We start from the raw sequence: 19,980 nt of genomic DNA, 5'->3' as shown, positions 1-19,980 counted from the left end.
TACATCGAATACATAATTTCAAAAGTTTCTCACAAGGAAAATAAGAAAACTCTAGGCCCAAATGGTTTCACTGGTGAATTCTCTAAGTACTTAGGAAATAATGTCATTATCCATCTATGAACTCTCTAGAAAATGGGGAGAGAAGGCACATCCCCCAACTTTTTTGTGAACCCAGCATAAACTAGAAGAAAACATAGAAGCTGATCGCATTCAAGAATGTAGTTGCAAAAGTCCTAAACAAAATACTAACAGAGCCCAGTAACATAGAGTTCAATTCAGTAACTTCTGCTCTAATAAAAATAATAGCAAATTATGAATAAGAAGAAAATCACTTAATCTGTTAGTGTATTTAAAAGTATTTTTGTAAAAAATGTACTTGATGGTGAAATGTTGACACCGTTCCTTTCGAAGTTGGGAACAACAGAAGGATGCCTGTGCATCTCACTTCTATTCAAGATTGTTCTGGAAGTTTCACTAGTAGTATAAACAAGAAAAAGAAAGAAAAGCTGTAATGTTTGTAAAAAATTAAAAAAACAGATTTTTAAAAATAGAAAAGTCCTGAGGAACATAGAAAAGCAAGAATGCATCCTACTTTTCTGGAAAATGGTTCACATTGAAAGGGAGAGAGGGGCTTGCAAAGGGGGAGGAAACTTCCGGGGCTGGAAATGGGCTGCTTGCTGACCTGGGTGCTGGTCCCTCAGTGCTCACTTGGTAGTGAGATTTTACGTGAGATGGATATGAAATTTTTAATGTGGTGAAAGTGTTTCCATGCAAATTCCATAATTTTATAGAATAATTTTTTTAAGACTCCATTGATGATAACAATCGAAAGTAATTACCTAGGATTCAATTTGGAAAAATGTACATAAGCCCTTTGTGAAGAAAAAAATCATCAAACATCATTGAGAGACATTGAAAAAAGACCTGAATAAAAGGAAGTGTGATGGTCTTGAATAGAAGTACCGTGCAATTTAAATGGTGTGAGTTCCCCTCAATCTAATCTTTAGATCTAATGCAAGTTCAATAACGTTTCATGGAAGTTGACGAGCTAATTCTGAAGTTCATGGGAAGGAGGTGCCAGCTGGGACAGGAGGGACACACCGGAAACAGAAAGTAGTAAGGGGCGGGGCTTGTCCTACACATCAGGTCCCGATTTAAAGCTCTGTAGCAATTTAGGGGCGCCTGGGGGGCTCAGTCGATTAAGCATCCAACTCTTGACCTCTGCTCAGGTCATGATCTCACAGTTCGTGGGTTCGATCCCTGTATACATATGGCTCCTCACTGATGGTGTGGAGCCCACTTGGAATTCTCTCTTTCTCTCCCTCTCTCTGCCTCCCTCTTTCTCAAAATAAATAAATAAACGTAAAAAAAAAAATCAGACTCCAAAGTCAGACGCAGAATGGAAACGATGTCTGGCAGATTTGTTGTTGGTCTTTGCTGAAATAGAGGACGATTTAGCGAATGGTGCTGGGACGATTGGTTTTCTACGTTGAGACTGGATCTCCGTCTCATCTCACGCACAGAAGTCAATTCTCTATGGATTAAAGTCCTAAACGTAAAAAGACAGGACTATGAAGCTTTAACAATGTAAGAGAGTCTCTTGGGCTGCTGGGATGGCTCTGTTAAAGGCACAAAGAATGTAAAATGAAAAGGACAGTGTGATAAATCTGGCCACGTTGAAACTGAGATTTTCTGTTCACAAAAAGACATCATCAAGGACAGGAAAAGTCGAGTCACAACGTGGGAAAATGTTTGCTTTTATAAAATCGACAAATGACTAGTACTGGCATTTAAAAAGAACTCCTGAGGGTGCCTGGGTGGCTTCGTTGGACAAGCATCCGACTCTTGGTTTCAGCTCAGGTCATGATCTCATGGTTCTTGAGTTCAAGCCCTGCACTGTGCTCTTGCTCTCTCTCTCTCTCTCTCTTTCTCTGCCCCTTCCCAGCTCGCATGTACGCGCTCTCTCTCAAAATAAATAAATGGGGGCGCCTGGGTGGCTCAGTCGGTTGAGCGTCCGACTTCGGCTCAGGTCACGATCTCGAGGTCCGTGAGTTCGAGCCCCGCGTCGGGCTCTGTGCTGACCGCCTAGAGCCTGGAGCCTGTTTCTGATTCTGTGTCTCCCTCTCTCTCTGACCCTCCCCCATTCATGCTCTGTCTCTCTGTGTCTCAAAAATAAATAAACGTTAAAAAAAATTTTTTTTTAAATAAATAAATGAACTTAAAAATAAATAAATAAACGAACTCTTGTAATAGAATTTTAGAAAGAAGATCAACGGGAATCTCAAAATCCTTCGTAATCAGGAAAATGTAATTCGAAACCATAACATTCTTTGTATACCTATCAGATGCGAAAAATGATAAAATTGGACGAAGGCCCGTGTTGGGCAGGCTGCAAAGCGAGTGGATGCTCGCTCACTGCAGGTGGCCTCTAAAACTGGTTCAGCCTTTTTGGGAAAAAATTCAGATATTCCAGAAATCCTACAGGTGGATATTAACCCAGAAATTCCCTTTCGAGGCTTAAAACGCAGCTGTGGAAACTCTTGCACAGGGGGCATCAAAAGACACGTGTCAGAATCTTCTCATGGATTCATGAGACTGATAGGGAGATCCGAACCCTGACTAGATTTCTGATGACATTAAGGAGTTATTTTTTTTTTTTTTTTTGGGTTTTGATAATGGTGTTACGGTCAGGTATAACCAGAAAGAATCCTGTCTTTTTTTTTTTTTAATTTTTTTTTTTAACATTTATTTATTTTTGAGACAAAGAGAGACAGAGCATGAACGGGGGAGGGTCAGAGAGAGAGGGAGACACAGAATCGGAAACAGGCTCCAGGCTCTGAGCTGTCAGCACAGAGCCCGACGCGGGGCTCGAACTCACGGACCGCGAGATCGTGACCTGAGCCGAAGTCGGACGCTTAACCGACTGAGCCACCCAGGCGCCCCAAGAATCCTGTCTTTAAGGGATACACGCCACAATAGTTCTTTCATGGGTGAGGATTGATGCTGGGTCATGAGTCCACGAAGGTTCACCAGGGGATTTACTCTCTAGGCAGTGTCTAGACCCGCTCGCTCAGCCCCAATGCTGGCTCGCATCACCGCACCATCTTCGGGAACGCGATGCAGCCAAGAGACCCAGACCCGCGGCTCCAAGTAGTGAGGGCCCCCCACCCAAGCGGGCTGACGCCCCCCATCTCCTTTGCTGCTCACAGGGTGTCTAGTTGATTCAACCTTGTGATCCGAGCCTCTTCACTTGGCCTGTGAACCCTTCTGTTTTGTGACTTCTGCAACGGCTATGCTGGCAGTGAACTTGAAGGCTGTATCTCCATCAGAGTCACTTCCCACTGTGCCACCACCGGGCGCCCCCGGAGCCCAGCTTGGCACGAGTGTCTGGGGCTGGGGAGGGACGTGGAGGAGGAGTTGATTTTGACCGTTGTGTTGAGAACGGACCACAGGGCAAGATGGCTAGGGAAGCCGGATGCAGGTAAAGAATTTGCTAGATTGGGTCCAGGGTTTTAAGTAAGCCAAGGATTATGGCAGACAGTCGAACAATCGTTCAATATGTTTGTATTTTTCTGAACGGAAGGTGTTCCCAAGGGAACTGTTCGGCACGTTGCAATCCCGCAGACTCGATCTTTGGCAGGTCTGTTACTTGGAGGGCTTATTTTCAAAAGACTCAAAAAACAAGCGGTGGCCCAGTGTTGGGCACGGAGCCCAGTGATTTTCGGAGGACCTCTCGCACCTCAGTGCAGAGCCGAAAATGGCACCGATTCAAAACGGCATCTTATTAGCCCTCACAAACCTTTGCACGGAGCCAGCATACCTACGTTACAAATTGTGAAAGAAACTCAGGCTACAGATGTCAAGTGATTTTCTTGGGTGATGGCCGTAACTGACCCGATCTCTAATCCCCTACCCTGGCCAGCTAGCCAGCGGATGATTCACGTTATTGCCTGTCGTGAAAAGTAACAAAATTCCCCCATCTTTAAGTTTTAATTAGGTTTTCAATTTTAACACAGTTTTTGTTTTGCCCCAAACATGAGCCAACAAGTTTCCGTAACACTGCCAGGGTCCTTCATGGCCTTCGGTCTCACGAACCTTTCTCGCACCCCGGTGAAGAAGCTATCACAGTAGCGTGGTGTTTCCAAAAGCCTCCCTCTGGGGTTAATGATGATGTCAGAAAGCTAGACGACAAGCAGACGAGCAAAGACCAAGAACGTGACTTGACTCTCCCTACCCGTGTTGGAGTCACCTTAGTCAGCTAGCATAACGTGCGATTCTTGCTGTGTGACCCTGGGGAACTTCTCTACCTCTCAGATCTACATTTTCTTTTACTACGAAACATGTTGTTTATTTATTTATTTTTAAAAGTTTTATTTATTTTGAGAGAGAGAGAGCATAAGCAGGGGAGGGGCAGAGAGAGAAAGAGGGAGGGAGAGAGAGAGAATCCCAAGCAGGCTCTGCACTGTCAGCGTGAGATCGTGACCTGGGCCAAAATCCAGAGTCTGCTGCTTAACCGGCTGAGCCACCCAGGCGCCCCACTATGAAAGAATTTAAAGGGGGAGGCTAACAGTGCTGACGTTCCCAGGGTTCTGTGGGATCGGGACCAGGAGAATGTGTTCAGCCCGAAGCTCTGGTCGGCTTTGGCCCCTCTTCCCTCTAGTTTCTGACACCTTTGACCGCACGGCCAGCTGTTTAAGGATTGAGATGTTCCTTCTTCGGCCCCTAGTTTACCGTCGTCCTTCGTGTGACTATTGCGTGTTTCAGATTTCCAAAGTATTTAAGCTGACCCTTGCCCCCTCCCCAAACGCACACACCCCAGGTTCCTTTTATAACTGGAATGTATGCGCGTGGCGGGCGACAGGGGGACGGTGCGTTTGTCTGCACTTGCCAGGTGCTTAACCTGGTCTAGTGGAAACAGGATGGGTTTAAACGGATGGCTTCTCTACCCCAAGCCGTAGTTGCTTGAACCTGAAGGAGAGGCTCTCAGCCCTCCCCCCCCCCCCACCTCCCCCGGGCAGGGCTGCCGGCGTCCAGATCATGGCTTGGGGACAGTGGCCTCCGTGAATGCGAATTCCTCCCGCTTGCGTCCGGGGATGGGAGGCTGGGCTGGGGCGGGGGTTGGGGGGGGACCATCCTGCAGGCAGTGTGTGTTAGCACGTATGTAGAAAGGGCAGATTCCAGTTTCCGGAGGACTTTCCTCCCCAGCGGCTGTGGTGAGAACCACGGACGGAGCGTCTCTTCCTGGGGCCCTGCTGAGCCCTCCCGTGGCCTCATCAGCCTGCTACTTGACCCGTAGGGAGCTCATACCTTAGGCCCTCCCTCCCCATCCTTCTGAGCAGACACGAGGGGGCCAGGCCAGCACCCCCCACCCCCAGCCCTGCCGTCTTCTGCCTCCTCTCCTCCCTCGGGCAGGTTTCTGCCCGGCTCTGCCTCTGGCCTCCCTCCTCTCGCCTGCCCCCAGCCAGCCATCCCCAAGCTATTCTTACAATTTGATCGCTGTCTTATTCTTCCTTGTTCGTTTTTGGTCTTCATCTGCGGTGTTTATGGGAATCCCTACAGGAAGCCCCCGGAAGGGTTCCACTACCTTCACAGGCTACACTGCAGACCTTTTCAGGGCCTTCCTATCTATCCTTGTAGATGCTGAAAGCCCATCCCCTTCAGGACGTCTGCTCCGGGCCTCACCCCCATCCCAACCTACCTGACTGCTGCCCCCTTTCTCTTCCCACATCGTGCACTTAGCACGCCTGTCTCGCCGTGGAATGTCCTGCCCGCGTGGCCTCGCTCTTGCTAGATCGGGGACTGTGTCTTTGAGTCTCTGCTGTCATGAAAAGTGGACTCCCTCCTAGCCACACATCCCTTGCTTCTACAAAAAGCTCCGTCTCTCTTCCAGTCCCGGGCCGGGAACCCTGCCCTGTCCCCGGGGCCACACCCCCAGGCTGCCTCTGCTCTCTCCACGCAAATGTCGGGTGTCCCAGCTCTGAGCCCGAGCCGCTGCGTGGCCCTTGCAGCAATGAGGACAACCCTTCAGGATGACGTCCACCCTCACTGCTAACTAGTGATTGTGGCGACCAGAGCTGGGCAGGCCTGGGCGCGCGTCTGTATCCCCAACATTCTTTTCTACCAGACAATACATTTGGGATCTCATGTTGCTTTCAGTAGCAAAATAGGAGTTTCCAAAACATAGGTGCAGATGTAGAGAAGGTACAAAGAAAGGAGACAGCAGGTCCCACGGTGTTAAGTGTATCATCATCCCTTAGATGATGGAGTGGAGGCCCCGTCAGGGCTTCTTGAGTAATTTTAAATGGTGGGGGGGATGCTCTGATCGCTTTCACACTCACTTTGTTAATTTCTCTTCCTTCTCTGGGCCTCTTTCGATACACAGTTTCCACAGAGAATCCCTCCTTCATGGTCTTTAAGACAATGGACTATTTGAGCCCATGAGTGTGGGAGCCTGCACCTGGCCTGTAACGGGGCGTCCACGTCCACACATCGAGACCACGGAGAGTGAGCCCCAGGCGCGGAGGCCTCCCTATTTAGGAGGAGTGAGTGCGGAAAGCAAGTGGCGCGGAGCTGAGTGTTGGGGGCTAAGGGCGGTGGGATTATCTAGAAGGATCAGAGGAAATAATAAAGTATACGAACCAAAAGACGAATCCAGAAAACTGCTGGGCCTTCTCAGTGAGACCCAGAAAGCTGTGGCCTCTGAGAGACAGAGCCCTGGGGAGCGGGAGCCCGCGAAAGAGGCCAGCGAGGCCACGGAGGGCGCGGGGGCTGCTGGAAGGCCGCCACAGAAGCGAAATCTCCATCGGAAGCACTAGACCCAAAAGGGACACTGAGACGAGTGGACACTTCGAGAGCCACTTACGACGTGCAGAAAGGCCTGGGGGCCACAGCTGCGGGAGCCAGCAGGGTAAACAGAACAGGCCCCGGCCAGGGGCCGGGTGTGGATGCGGGGAGTCCCCAGAAGACAGCAACTGTCAGTTGCAGACAGCAACTGTCAGCAACTGTGACCGACCACGGAAGGGCTCCCCTTGCATTCGAGAGACGTCGGGGGAAAGACACCCCACTCACACACCATGGGGAAACCCGTGCCCCGCAAGCATGGACAAAATTGAGCGTCCCCACAGAGAGCACTCGAGCTCCCACCGCGGGAGGGATGGCAGCCCGGCCGGCCCACGGAGCCCTCCTCCGCAGCCTTGAACCCAAGGGGACCTGAGCAGCCGCCCTGGAGTTTTAAGGAGACGCGCCCCAATCCCAGGCCCTGAGCCTCTCACCAGGCTTGTTTTTAATGTGTGAACTCCCGTCAGGAAACCGTGCACGGTCATGTGCCACAAAGCACACAGAACGTCTACTGAGGACGTATTTGGGTTGAAGTGCTTCTCCAGCGGACCGTCCTCCAATCCAGGGGCTGTGAGGGCCGTCCCAACAGGCCAGGGGACAGCAGGCCGCAGCTCAAGATGGCGGCCTGACCGTCACCTTCCCGTGGCTGCACTGAGCTGGGCCAGGGTACTCAGAAAAAGACAGGTCCCTGTTCTTCTCCACAAACCACAAGTGCCCCCCAAACAACCCAATGGCCTTAACATTTTTTTTTAATGGTGAGGAGTCCAGAGAATTATATTATGGAACTCTACAAACCATAATACAATTAATTGGGTTCCTTTCTTTTTTTTTTTTTTTTTTCAACGTTTATTTTTTGGGACAGAGAGAGACAGAGCATGAACGGGGGAGGGGCAGAGAGAGAGGGAGACACAGAATCGGAAACAGGCTCCAGGCTCTGAGCCATCAGCCCAGAGCCTGACGCGGGGCTCGAACTCACAGACCGTGAGATCGTGACCTGGCTGAAGTCGGACGCTTAACCGACTGCGCCACCCAGGCGCCCCAATTGGGTTCCTTTCAATGGGAGAGACAAATAAACCAACTGATGACACAAATGATTTGCTATTCCCCACTCTATCTACGTTGTTTTAAATTTAGGACTTGCCAAAGCTTTTGGCCGCCGGGCCTGACCAGTACGGGAGAGTGAGCTCGGCAGAAGGAAAAAAATGAACAAAAGTGAGGAAAGGCCAGCAAAATGTGAAGAGTGGTTAGTGATGGAGGTTTTTATTTTCACACACACGCACACACGTATTATGGGTATACATAAGTCTCTGTTATATTCCACACTGAACAGAAATTTTACAATCAGAATCTTGTAAAGTGTTTGCTAAGTTATTTTGGGGGTGACCATTTGCATTCTGAGGTCCAGCCGTAAGACCTTTTGCAGATTTTCCCCTGAAAGGCTGGGCTTCCCAAGGAAAGACAGACAGACTTTTGGACAGAGCAGCCGGCCGCACCTCCTCCTTCCCAAGGAGGCACATTGTTACCAACCGGGAATCCTTTATAGCTGGGCCTGAGGAAGTTTTTGGCTGTAAACTGTCATGCACGGAAGCCTTCAGTGAAAAGGCCGGAGAGTTGGAGACGGTTCTCCTGGGAACCGAGGAACAAAGATCCAGAAGACAAGGCCCAGAAAGGTGAAGGTGAAAAAGGAGAGTGCTTCCCAGCTCCGCACAGTCGGGAACCCCCAGCCCCTAGCTGCACCAGCTACGGGGGCCGAATTTCCGGGTGGTGTTCTTGAACCCTTGGGACGTTCTTTGTGGAGAGTAAAAATGGCATTGCACGGCTTTGAAACTTAACATTCTTTCCTGATGGGGTTTTATTCTTAGCTGGTCGTGCCCCCTCCTGTTTGTGGAGCCCGCTGAAATCAGAACCATAGTTCTGGAACGATCTGGAAACCCTTCATCACCGGGAGCTCTACTGGGCTTTGTGCAACACACCGACAGAACTGGCGCCTTACCGGTCGGGGGCGTTGGGGGCGCCGCTTCTGATGGGGGGAGGGCTTCAGAGAGCCTCCATTGCCGGATCCCCTCCCTTGTTTCTCCACCTCACACCCGGCCTCTCCCCTTTAGGACAAGTGCGGACGCAGAAATGACCTCTGACACATTTTAATTCTCTCGGAAAAGACTCGCCCCCAAATCCCAAGGCCCAAAGAGCCCGGTGGATGGCAACTCGGGAGGGCCCGGCTCTCAGGGGCAAATGAGGTCCTTTCGGTGCCTCTTTCCAGAAGGAAAATCCTCCCTCCCCTCCCCCCCCCTCGGGTCAGCCCCTTGGGAATCGCCTGCGTCCTAGACAACAAAAGAACCGAGAAATGCGTACAGGGACGAGGTGCGCTGGGCTTCCCGGATCTTCAGGACCCATTTGGAGAGGGGCGGAAACCAGCTCTGGAAACACGCTATCTCCACCCCAGGGGGTGGCGGGCGTCCCCTGTACCCCCAGGGCTGGCTCCCGGGAGGCGAAGGCCCGGATCCCTCCCGCGGCTTGCCCCGGCAGGGAGGGGTGGCCGGGGCGCAGACCCCGCGTCCTGCCTGGAGATCCCCCTAGCTCTGGCGCGGGGCTGTCCTGCGTGGGCCGCCCCACCCGATGCACTGGCTCCCCCCCCCCCCCCGCCCCGGGCCGGGGGGGGGGGCGGGGTGCGCGCGGCGAAGACCCGGGAACCGACTGGAACCGCACGCTCGGGTTAGAGCGGTGGCCATGGGGTTCAGAGGCGCGCAGCCGGCGCTCGGAGCTGCCGCTCCTCCTCGCCTCCCGGGCTCCCGTTTTAGGAGGAATGTTATTGTTTAAAGAGACCTCATTGAACTATTTCCTGCTCATTGTCACCTTTCCTTCGCTCTTCTGGCGGAGGTTCTCACCGAAAGGTCATAAACCACCCGTTCCCCACGCCGCCGGGCGCTGCGGCCCCCCGGGGCCTGGCGGGGAGGCGCACCCCGAACCCTGCTCTCCGGGGCGCCCCCTGGCCAGCCTCCTCCCGCGCCCACCTTCCGCGGAAGGAAAGATCAGACCACAGAAGCCACGCAAACCCCCAGGTCCCACTCAGTGCACGCGCAAACCCCGTCATCCAAGTCCCGCGTTTACGCAGCAGGCGGGAAAACTTCCTAAAGGGACCCGTTTGGTTGATTTCTGAGTATTTCCCTCTCTGGGCGCGGAGCCCACCGTCGGGCAGAGGCTCGGGCCGCCGAGGCGCGGGGACGGGGGCGCCGGGTGGGCCGATCCCCGGTCTCGGGCGCTAGCGGGGCGGAGGCGGGGGCGCACGACCGGGCGACGCGGCGCGGGGGCGCGCGCCTTCTGCGGGGGCCGGGCTCCGGGCGCCGGCGGGGCGATCCCGGGCCGGCTCCCGCGCGACGGCAGCCCCTCGGGGACGCGCGGGCAGGGGCCCAGCCCCAGTGTCCGGCCCCGCGGCCCCCGCCCCGCCGCTTTGATGGAGGCGCAAACGTTTGGGGGAGGGCGGGGGCGGAGGGGCCGGGCCGGGGACGCGTCGGGCCGGGGCCCCGGCTGACAGGAAGCGGGCGCGGGAGCCCGGGGTGGGTCCCCCGGCGTCCCCAGCCCCCGCGCCGGGTCTGAAATGGCCGCGCGCGGCCAATGGGCAGTCGCCCCCGCACTTCAAAGGGCGCGCGGCCCAATCGGCCGCTCCCCTCGGCGGCCGCCACGGCCCTATTTATGGGAGGGGACGCCGGTGCGGTCCCCGGAGACCTACTCGGGTCGTGCGTCGCGGGAGTTCAAGTGGAAGAGCCTCCCCCCCACCCCTCTCCCCCGCCCCCTCCCCCCCCCCCCAGGTCGCGCTCCTAGCCCTCCGCCCGGGAGCCCGGCGCCGTCTCGGAAAAGCGGCCGCCGGCCGGGGTGAAGGTGGCCGTCGCGTCGCGAGTCGGGGCTTCGGGGGGCGGCGGGGAGGGGGCGGGCGGGAGGATGAGCTCGCCCGGCGCCGAGGGCGCGGGGAAGAGCCTGCAGTACCGAGTGGACCACCTGCTGAGCGCCGTGGAGAGCGAGCTGCAGGCGGGCAGCGAGAAGGGCGACCCCACGGAGCGCGAGCTGCGCGTGGGCCTGGAGGAGAGCGAGCTGTGGCTGCGCTTCAAGGAGCTCACCAACGAGATGATCGTGACCAAGAACGGCCGGTAGGCGCGCGCGGGGCGCCCGGGGGCCCGGAGAAGTCTTCCTGCCGGGACGGGGCGGGGGGGGGGGGGGGAAATGCGGTTTCTTGCCCCCTTCCGCTCGCTCGGCCGCGGAGCCCGGTGTGCCCCCGCCGCCACTCTCCTGAGGTCTTCCCCGCGGAAGTTCGGGAGGCGTCCCGGGGACACGCGCTTGCCCCGCGCGCGGAGAACCCTCGGCCAGTGCTCCCCGACCCTGCCTCCGGAGGCCGTGAGAGTGCGTGGGGGACGCCTGCGGACCTAGGGGGGCTCTGGGAAGCGGGGGCGTGGGGGCTTCTGTCTGCCGCCACATGACAGCGGCCTCTGTCCCAGGTTGCGTGCCTTCCGTCCGAAAGCTCCTCTCTGGGGGTCCTCCTGCCGCACTCCTTCCTTTCCAGGAGGATGTTCCCGGTGCTGAAGGTGAACGTGTCCGGCCTGGACCCCAACGCCATGTACTCCTTCCTGCTGGACTTCGTGGCGGCCGACAACCACCGCTGGAAGTATGTGAACGGAGAGTGGGTCCCGGGCGGCAAGCCCGAGCCGCAGGCGCCCAGCTGCGTCTACATCCACCCCGACTCGCCCAACTTCGGGGCGCACTGGATGAAGGCGCCTGTATCCTTCAGCAAAGTCAAGCTCACCAACAAGCTCAACGGAGGGGGTCAGGTAGGTGTGATGGAGCCCGCGCCGGGCAGGGGCAGGGGCCGCGCCAGGCGGGCCGGGGGCCGCACCTTCCGCTGGCGGAGCCTTGGGAGGGGCTGTGCTTGCGCGCCAGGTGACCTGTGTCCGGGAGAAACTGCCACCGCCGGCCTCAATTAAGCCTTCGGTGTTGTTTATGGGAAAGCGATGATGGCAACACCAAGGCCTGCAGCGCGGGGCAGGGGGCAAAGCTTCCCCTTTGAAGACTCAGCGGGTCTGGGTCTCAGGCTGGGGGGAGCTTTTGCAATCAAGCCCGCGACCGCCCTAGGGGCAGAGAAAATAACCAGCCTTGAGGGGCAGTGGTCACTTTGGAGCTAAATATGGGCGGCCATGTGGCCCCGTGCTCTGAACAAACTTGTAAATTTGGCATTTTCTGAGAGCCCAACCGGGAGACCCCAGGTTCAAGCGCCTCGCACACAAGCTCAGGCTTTTAAAGACGTCTACTTCCCATCCTGGAAGCATTAACAGTTTACTCCACCGGGTCAGAGGATTTCATGATGGGCATTCATTGCCTTTAATGGGGTGTAGCATCTCACATTCCTTTTTTTTTTTTTTAACGCTAGTCGTGGGAAGCAGTGCCCGTGGGGAAACCCGCCCACTTACCAGCAAAGAGACACTTTGCTGTGAGCTCCACGGCTCTGTGCACATCGCGTGTATTTTTCTCCTCCGCAGCAGGGCAAGGGACGTTTCCTTATCTGACGGTCTGGTTTCTCTGCTTCCCCCAGATCATGCTGAACTCCTTACATAAGTACGAGCCTCGGATCCACATAGTGAGAGTTGGGGGCGCCCAGCGCATGATCACCAGCCACTGCTTCCCCGAGACCCAGTTCATAGCGGTGACCGCTTATCAGAACGAGGAGGTGAGCGGCGGAGAGGGCGTCCGGGTGGGCGACGTTCCCTCGGAGCTCACAAAGCATGCAGAGACTCTGCGTGTGGGGCCCTGGGGCATTTTAGCCTGGTAAGTAAGGCCTCATCAGATAACCTGCCATGAGCCTAGAATCGGCCCGAATCGGCCCGAATCGGCCCCGAGCGGCGAAAAGTTTAGTCCCGGTCCTTGGCCAGGCCTTTTGCCTTTATTTCTCTGTCAACGCGTCTAAAACTAGAACCATCTAGCAAATGAATCTCCGAACGAAAAGAGCAAAAGTTTTAGGCGAAGTGCCGTGCGAATTTCTTGAGAGCAAGATGAGGGAGGGAGGGAGGAAATCTTTGGAAAGCGTCCTGACCAGCAGCGGGGAGGGGCAAGAATCCGCAAGGTGCCCAACCCTGGTCCCTGCCTGTAAATCTCGAAGTCTGAGCCCCGCGTGCAGACGTTTTGTGATGAGCTGGTTAGGTTGTCCGTGTTGGCCACCTGAGGGCCCTGGAAGGTCGCTCTTTCCCAAGCAGATCCGGGTTATGTTTTGAACCACGTTGGTTTGATTTCTGCGCGCAGAACGTTGTCAGCCGCGGGTTAAACTCCTTCCCGTGATTTCCGCTCAGAAAAGCAGCTTTTAACAACGTACTTTGTGAAATGTTCCCATCGCTCAGCCACCTCAGACCCAAACAGAAAAATCCACCGGGAGGGGGTCCGGTTCTGTCGGAATCTTTAAAGGGACGCACTGATGTTTCCCAATTTCCCGGTACCAAACAATCCTCCGGCTGACGAGCAGTGCACCAGTAACCGTGAATTCTTGTTTTTCAGATCACAGCTCTTAAAATTAAATACAATCCGTTTGCAAAAGCTTTCCTTGACGCAAAGGAAAGGTGAGAGATTTCTAACTTCTACCCTGCGGGCCAAGAAATATGCAGAAAGAGGAAATATTTCTGCAAATGCAGTTTTCCGAAAAGTTCTCCTTTTTGACAGTTCGATGCGTTGTTTTGACAGAAGCGATCACAAGGATATGACGGAGGAGCCTGGAGACAGCCAGCAGCCCGGGTACTCCCAATGTACGGTTTGTTGCACTCTGTCTCGGCGTCCCTTCCCTTGGGGACTAGGCAGCTGAGGGCCGGAAGCCGGAGGGGCGACCCGCGGCGCGTTTGGGGGAGTTGACCGCCCTTCTGCCGTGCAGGGCACGTGGGCCCATGATGTTGAGGCTCCTTTACTACTGGTCTTCACCCTCGATCCAACTGGGAGGGCTGTGGGTGCCATTCAGCACCCTTGACCGAGAAGCCCGGGGAGAGTTTACCTGGGCTCTTTTGTCCGGCTCCGAGGCAGCTCGAGCCAGGGCTGGGTCGGATCGCTGAGATCTTGGTGGGTGGCTGGACCCTGCCGTGTTGGGCAAGTGGAGAAGCCAGCTCGTTAGACACGGTTTCTCTCTTTGTCAGCGATAGGAGACTGGAGGATCGTGTTGGGAACGATGCTCGTGAGCGGTGTGGTTTTTCCCTTGGCCCGTTTCGGTTCCGGGGGTGGCCGTCACCTGAGGCTGGTTTTAGAGGGAACGGCGGCTTGCAGGCTGGGAAGAAGGCTCCCAGTCCAGCTCCCTTTTCCAGTTGCACCAGCCAGAGCCCGGGGGTGCGGGTCTAGAGAGCCATCAGGAGACCAAGTTCCGTGTAGCTGTCCTCTCTATACAGGGAAGGGGCTTGGAATTTAAATAATGGACAGAAAAGTTCACGTTTGCCGCCTCTTCCAGAGGCATGGCACGTTTCCGGCCTATTTCTTCTTTAACCCTCTTCTCGGCTAATTTAACAAACAGCTCTTCTAAAGTGGCTCCCGCGTGGGCTGCCACCGCTCGGCACACGGGACCTTTCCCTCATTGAAATGTTGTCCCAGGAATTGTTTGTCGTTTGGAAATTAGAGCCAGAATAGTTGTCCCTTTAGAGGTTGCGTTTCTGAATTAAAAAAAAAAAAAAAAAATGCCTTAAAAACCCGTGACTGGAGAAGAGATTGGAGGGTGAGAGGCGGGCAGGGTGTGGAGGGAGTGATTCTCTGATGCACGACGGGGAGAACCTTGAGCCTAGAGCAGAAGAAAAGCAGGAGGAAACTGGCTCCAGTGGGGACACAGCTCCTGGGGTGGGGGGGGGGGGCGCCACGCGCGAGTCGCTCCATGTGTCTTGAGCGCGTCTGGTTCTGAATTTCATCTGTTTCCGCGTTTTTTTCATGCTCAGCAGTTAGGGCCTGGGAGCTGACGGGCCTCGGAAGGTTCTGGGGGGTTGAGGCAGGGGGGTGAGGAAGCAGCAGGTGTTGGCCAAGGCTGGGGTTTCCCAGCCCTTCTCGGGTGCCCTGTGGCTGTGGAAACCCTCGTCCGCCTATGGCCTCTCATGTGGAGCTGAAGCCCAGATGCCTCGGGACTTGATCTGGGGACTTGGTGTTAGACACTATGAGTCCTCTCTTCGTCGGGGACCCCTCAGGAAGACACCCCCGGTTTTCTGGTCTCCGCTCTCTTGTCCTTTAAATAAGGGAGGTATGCAAATGCCAGTTACTCAGCACTCTTTTCTCACAGCAGGGGGGTGGCTCATCCCTGGAACCAGCACCCTGTGCCCGCCCGCCGCCCCCCACCCACAGTTCGGAGGGCCCCTCTCACTTCCCTCCACTCACGGCTGTGAAAGGTACCCCGCCCTGAGGAACCACCGTCCGTCCCCCTACCCCAGCCCTTATGCACATCGGAATAATTCTCCAAGTAAGTTCTAAGTCGCAGTAGACCGGGGCTTTGGGGGTGGATGGGAGACCGCGTCTGGAAAAGCCTCTATCGGTAGGATGGGTTCTGGAGACCAGGATTGGAAGAATGTCCTCTGGAGCGGACCCAAGCCAGCCCCTTCGTGGCTCAAGACGGACCTTCGTTTCGCATCCCGCCCACCGCGGGCTTCGCACTGAAGGTGTGAGGTCCGGACCAGGGGGCTTGCGGTGCTGAAATGCATCCGTTTTTCCTGAGCTGCGGGTCTGTCTCCGGGGGCCCAGCTTTGGATATTTTATGGACCCCTCTAAAGTGATGATGCCGGGTCAGATGGGTGTGAGAATTACCGGCTGAACCAGACCCACGCGTGATTTTCCAGTGTCTCTCCAAGTGTGGTGCCTGGGCCAGCGGCGTGGGCATCACCTGGAAACTACCCCACACCTACTGAATCCGCAGTCTTCCGGCTGATCCTGACGAGCGCTTAAGGACTGTGAGCACAGGGCTGGACCACTGACATCCCTTCCCTAACTTCCTCTAACACCGTGCATGGCTAGACTCGATATTGTCTGGCTCTAAAAAGAGGAACATAGTTAATGAACACCATAAAACAATTAAACAGTTAACGCTGATTTGAAATGAAAGGAGCTTATTTGGGAAAGAAATAGTCACTGGGACTTGTTCAACCAGCGGCTGGACCCTGAGGTTAGAAGATCATAGTTTTGTCTGAAGCAAGTGTTTCTAAAGTCCTTTCAAATCTTAAGAAATAACGTTTTGGGAAAAGACAGGCTGAAGTTACATTTATTATTTTTTTTAATGTTTATTTATTATTGAAAGAGAGAGACAGAGTGGGAGCCAGGGAGGGGCAGAGAGAGAGGGAGACACAGAATCCGGAGCAGGCTCTAGGCTCCAAGCTGTCAGCACGGAGCCCGACGCGGGGCTCGAACTCACGAGCCGCGAGATCGTGACCTGAGCCAAAGTCCGATGCCCCTGTTTATTTTTATTTTTAAAGATAATTAATCCCTAGGGCGCCTGGGTGGCTCAGTCGGTTGAGCGTCCGACTTCGGCTCAGGTCATGATCTCGCGGTCCCTGAGTTCGAGCCCCACGTCGGGCTCTGTGCTGACAGCTCGGCGCCTGGAGCCTGCTTCGGATTCTGTGTCTCCTTCTCTTTCTGCCCCTCCGTCGCTCACGCTCTGTCTCTCTCTGTCTCCCAAAAATAAATAAACGTTAACAAAATTTAAGGATAATTAATCCCCCATCCAGTGGTTATAGGATTCTGTTTCTACGGGGCATCTGCGGATCTAAAGATACAGAAAAGGCTTGGGTTGACTTGGATGCATTTTCCAAAACAGACGTATGGCCATAAGTATTTGCCTTTGATGACCAATGAAACAGGCCAATGGCGTCCATAACGATGGCTTGTCACCTCCCACAGCCTATTCTGACAATCCGTCTGCATGCTTATCCATGCTCCAGTCCCACGACAGCTGGCCCAGCCTTGGAACACCCGCCCATACCAGCATGCTCCCCGTGGGCCACAGCGCCGGCCCGCCCGCTGGCTCCAGGTAACGTACGTCTGGACATGATGCAGAGCGTCCTGGGACCCCGAATGTGGCGTCCTGCCGTTTCCATCCTTGGTCTTTATTCTGCCCTTCACCTGGGGGTGGCTGGGCAGTTATTTGTAGCCGTACCGCTAACCTGGGGATCCCAGGTTGCATGACCGCGGTGAGGCATGGATAGAGATATCACAGGGAAGCCAGGGCCCCCATCCTGGCTCTGGCACTTACTAGTTCCTGCGAAGGACAAGTCTCTTAAACTCTCGGAGCCTCGTTTCTACAAGAATGCCAACTGACCCCATCTCTTTGTCTTTAACAGAGTTGGGGTCAGCAGGTGTAATCTGAAGAAACGTTTCTAGCACCTTTTTTTGAGAAGAGCTATTGAATTAAGGGAAAAGATGTAGTTGGCTTTCCTGTGGATATAGGACCAAAGTCCTTACGTGGTTGCTGGTAACTAGTAAAGAACAATGAATGCTTTATTATTAACTTGAAAATAACGTAGGGGGAGATGGGCTTAAAAAATCAAGCTGATTGGCAAACATACGGAGGGTTTTCCTAGGATTATTATAAAAAACTAAGACAAAGTTGAAAGTCAACTCTCATTTTCTACCGAGGAAACAGGCTCAGGGATATTAAATGATTTGGCAAGTTGGTGGCTCACGGTAGAATGAGTCTGTAGACAAGTTATCTCGACTTCGAAAGCAGTGCCTTTATTCTATTTAGCATACCGTAATATGCCTCAGATCTTAATTCTTTTGTCTAGGAAAGAATTCTTTGATAATAAGAATCTAAGTGTCTGCCTGTAAAAAATAAAGCAAACAGCGCTTCAGGTGCGTAAAGCAGCCAACTTTTCAAGGGCGGGACGGTCGCTTAGAAACCAGCACAGAAATGGAATCACCTGCAGGTTACAGACCCCTGGCGGGGGGGGGGGACCCCACAGCACCATCCGGACTGGGCATCTCAGAGCCATGTGTTCTGTCTATAAACAGGGGGCAGTAGACGACTTCCTTCAACTCAGGGTTGTTTTCAAGTTCAAATACAGCTGAAATACAGCACATGGCTCAGTAAGCATTATAGCACCACGTAGAGTAAGGTCGCCTTCATTTATAGGAAGACGTTTTCTCCAAACGATTTTAGCAGGTTTGCAACCTGCTGAAGTCTATGTTCCCAGACCGAAGGGTCTAATACTGATATCCAACCCCTCCTTCCACGGATTGGGAGACAGGCTCAAAACTGGTTACAGGCCAGTGTTCCCTGACGCAGCTAGGGAAGGGCGGGGCTCCGGGTCAGACTCTCAGACCCGTTCTTGCTGCACCGCGCCCTGCTGGTGGGCATTGCTGCCCAGGACAAGGTGCAGAGGGCGGTGTCTATTTCGGAGTCACCGTAAGAAGCACCTTCCAAACCATCATGCTTCAGGAGGGTGTTGTCTGCCTCTCGAGGGTCGGTGCAGTGGGGTGGGGGCATGCCGAAGCATCCGATTGGGGGGATTCGGGGGTTCGGGATTCTGCATGAGGGCGCCAAACCACGAGCCTGGCGTCCTTGGCAGCGAGAGTTGCCGTGTGCGTGCGCAGTGCTCTGCGTCTGGCTCCCACGGTCGTGTGTCTTGTTGATAGGTGTGCCCGGCACTTGTGCACACCTCAGGGTGTGGTTGACTAACAGAGCGGGTGACCTGCTTGGAAGACGCTGTCCGGCGCCCTGGTCAGCACTCGGGTCGTTGGCTGTTGCTGTCCCTCCCGCAGCCGGTCTGGGGCCCCACTCCTGGTCTCTGCCTGACTGTCTCCACGTTTGCATTTCAGCCAGTACCCGAGCCTGTGGTCCGTGAGCAGCGGCTCCATCACGCCTGGTGCCCAGGCCGCGGGGATGTCCAACGGACTGGGCGCCCAGTTCTTCCGGGGACCCTCCGCACACGCGGCGCCTCTGGCCCACCCGGTCCCGGCCTCCCCCTCCTCGGGATCCCCGCTGTACGAAGGGGCCCCCGCGGCCACAGACATCCCTGACAGCCAGTACGACGCCTCGGCCCAAGCCCGCCTCATAGCCTCGTGGACGCCCGTGTCGCCACCTTCCATGTGAATCGAGGCCTGTGTCGTAAACGACGCGGGACTTCTCTGTGGCGGCTGCGAGTGCGGGCCCGATTCACCTCCCAGGTACCGAGGTGGCCGCTCCTGGGTTGAGGGAAGGAAACAGGCCCTGTCACCCTCCCTTTACGGTTAGGAGGGACACGTGTCCCGCTGTCCCTCAGGAGTGCCGTGCCCGCCGCGCACCCGCAGGGAACTCTGCACGGACGCAGCGCGGCGGCCCGAATTTACCGCGATTCGCGATAAACGCCATTTGCTGGGGTCAGACACGTGGCGTTTCTCATACGGCCCGTGCAGCCTCGGCCCACCGGCAGTTGTAAACCCCACCGGTCCTACTCGTGCAAGAGACACGCACACTCAGTTCTCTTCCTTGTGGCTTTGGAGGACTTCCCAGACCCTCTGTGGCGGCGGTCACAGGTGGGTCTGTGCCGGGAAGGACAGGATCATGTCACAGCCGAGGACGGCAGGTTGTAGTTGAAACGCAGACTTGCCCGCTCCGCCCACTAGAACGTGTTCATTTCGAGCATCGGTAGTTAATCTCTTGTGTTGTTAAACCTATGATCGTTTATGTTTGTCTTTTAAGTAGCCAAAGACAATCAGCAGGAGGCCTTTTTCTGCAAAATAAAAGCAATATCCAAATTTGGTTGGTCTAGTTTTTAATTCAGATTCCTCTTTTGGGGGGGCGAGAGTCTGTGACGGCCGGTGGCAAAGACCTTGTCCCAAAGGAGCATTGTAATCTGTTGTGAACCTTAATGCTTCATCTAACGAGCTGCAGAACTGCCTGTGAACTGCGTGTATTCACTCGTTGCTCATTACCACAAAAATGCAGAAGGTGATAATTGATAACATCGTGGGCGTGGGCGATGGCCAGGGCTAAAATGAACTGACACAAAGCAACAGTTGATATGTGGGAACAATAGGGCATTGGTAAATATCTTCCCTGCTGGCGTTCTGAGCAGAGAACCAGACGGCTCGATCGGGGCAGTCTTTCCATCTAGTGGCTGAACCCTTAGTTTGATGCTGCGTATTTGAACCTCCTATTCAGAATTGCCAAGGGCTACAGATGGCCAGTCCGTT

General features: G+C 54.8%; 1 protein-coding gene across 1 annotated transcript; it reads left to right on the top strand.

Annotated features, from left to right (window-relative positions):
- The first annotated feature begins 10,773 nt into the window (after positions 1–10,773).
- TBXT (T-box transcription factor T) lies at positions 10,774–19,546 on the top strand. The gene is made up of 8 exons (XM_086705970.1): positions 10,774–10,979; positions 11,390–11,654; positions 12,413–12,547; positions 13,366–13,427; positions 13,549–13,610; positions 15,104–15,280; positions 16,708–16,837; positions 18,625–19,546. Exons 1-8 carry the CDS (start codon positions 10,774–10,776, stop codon positions 18,896–18,898), a joined length of 1,311 nt encoding a protein of 436 aa, XP_086562096.1. The 3' UTR covers positions 18,899–19,546.
- Positions 19,547–19,980: the final 434 nt, after the last annotated feature.

The sequence above is a fragment of the Puma concolor genome, chromosome B2 (assembly GCF_028749965.1).
Source record: "Puma concolor isolate L17-30 chromosome B2, mPumCon1.1.hap2, whole genome shotgun sequence".
In the NCBI taxonomy this organism is placed as follows: Eukaryota; Metazoa; Chordata; class Mammalia; order Carnivora; family Felidae; genus Puma; species Puma concolor.
This window is presented reverse-complemented; position numbering and strand designations above follow the sequence as displayed.

Coding starts and splice junctions, on each gene's coding strand:
- TBXT (XM_086705970.1), top strand. CDS start 10,774: ATGAGCTCGCCCGGCGCCGAGGGCGCGGGGAAGAGCCTGCAGTACCGA. Junction 13,428..13,548: donor TTCCTTGACGCAAAGGAAAG/GTGAGAGATTTC, acceptor TTGTTTTGACAG/AAGCGATCACAAGGATATGA. Junction 15,281..16,707: donor ACATCGGAATAATTCTCCAA/GTAAGTTCTAAG, acceptor CACCTCCCACAG/CCTATTCTGACAATCCGTCT.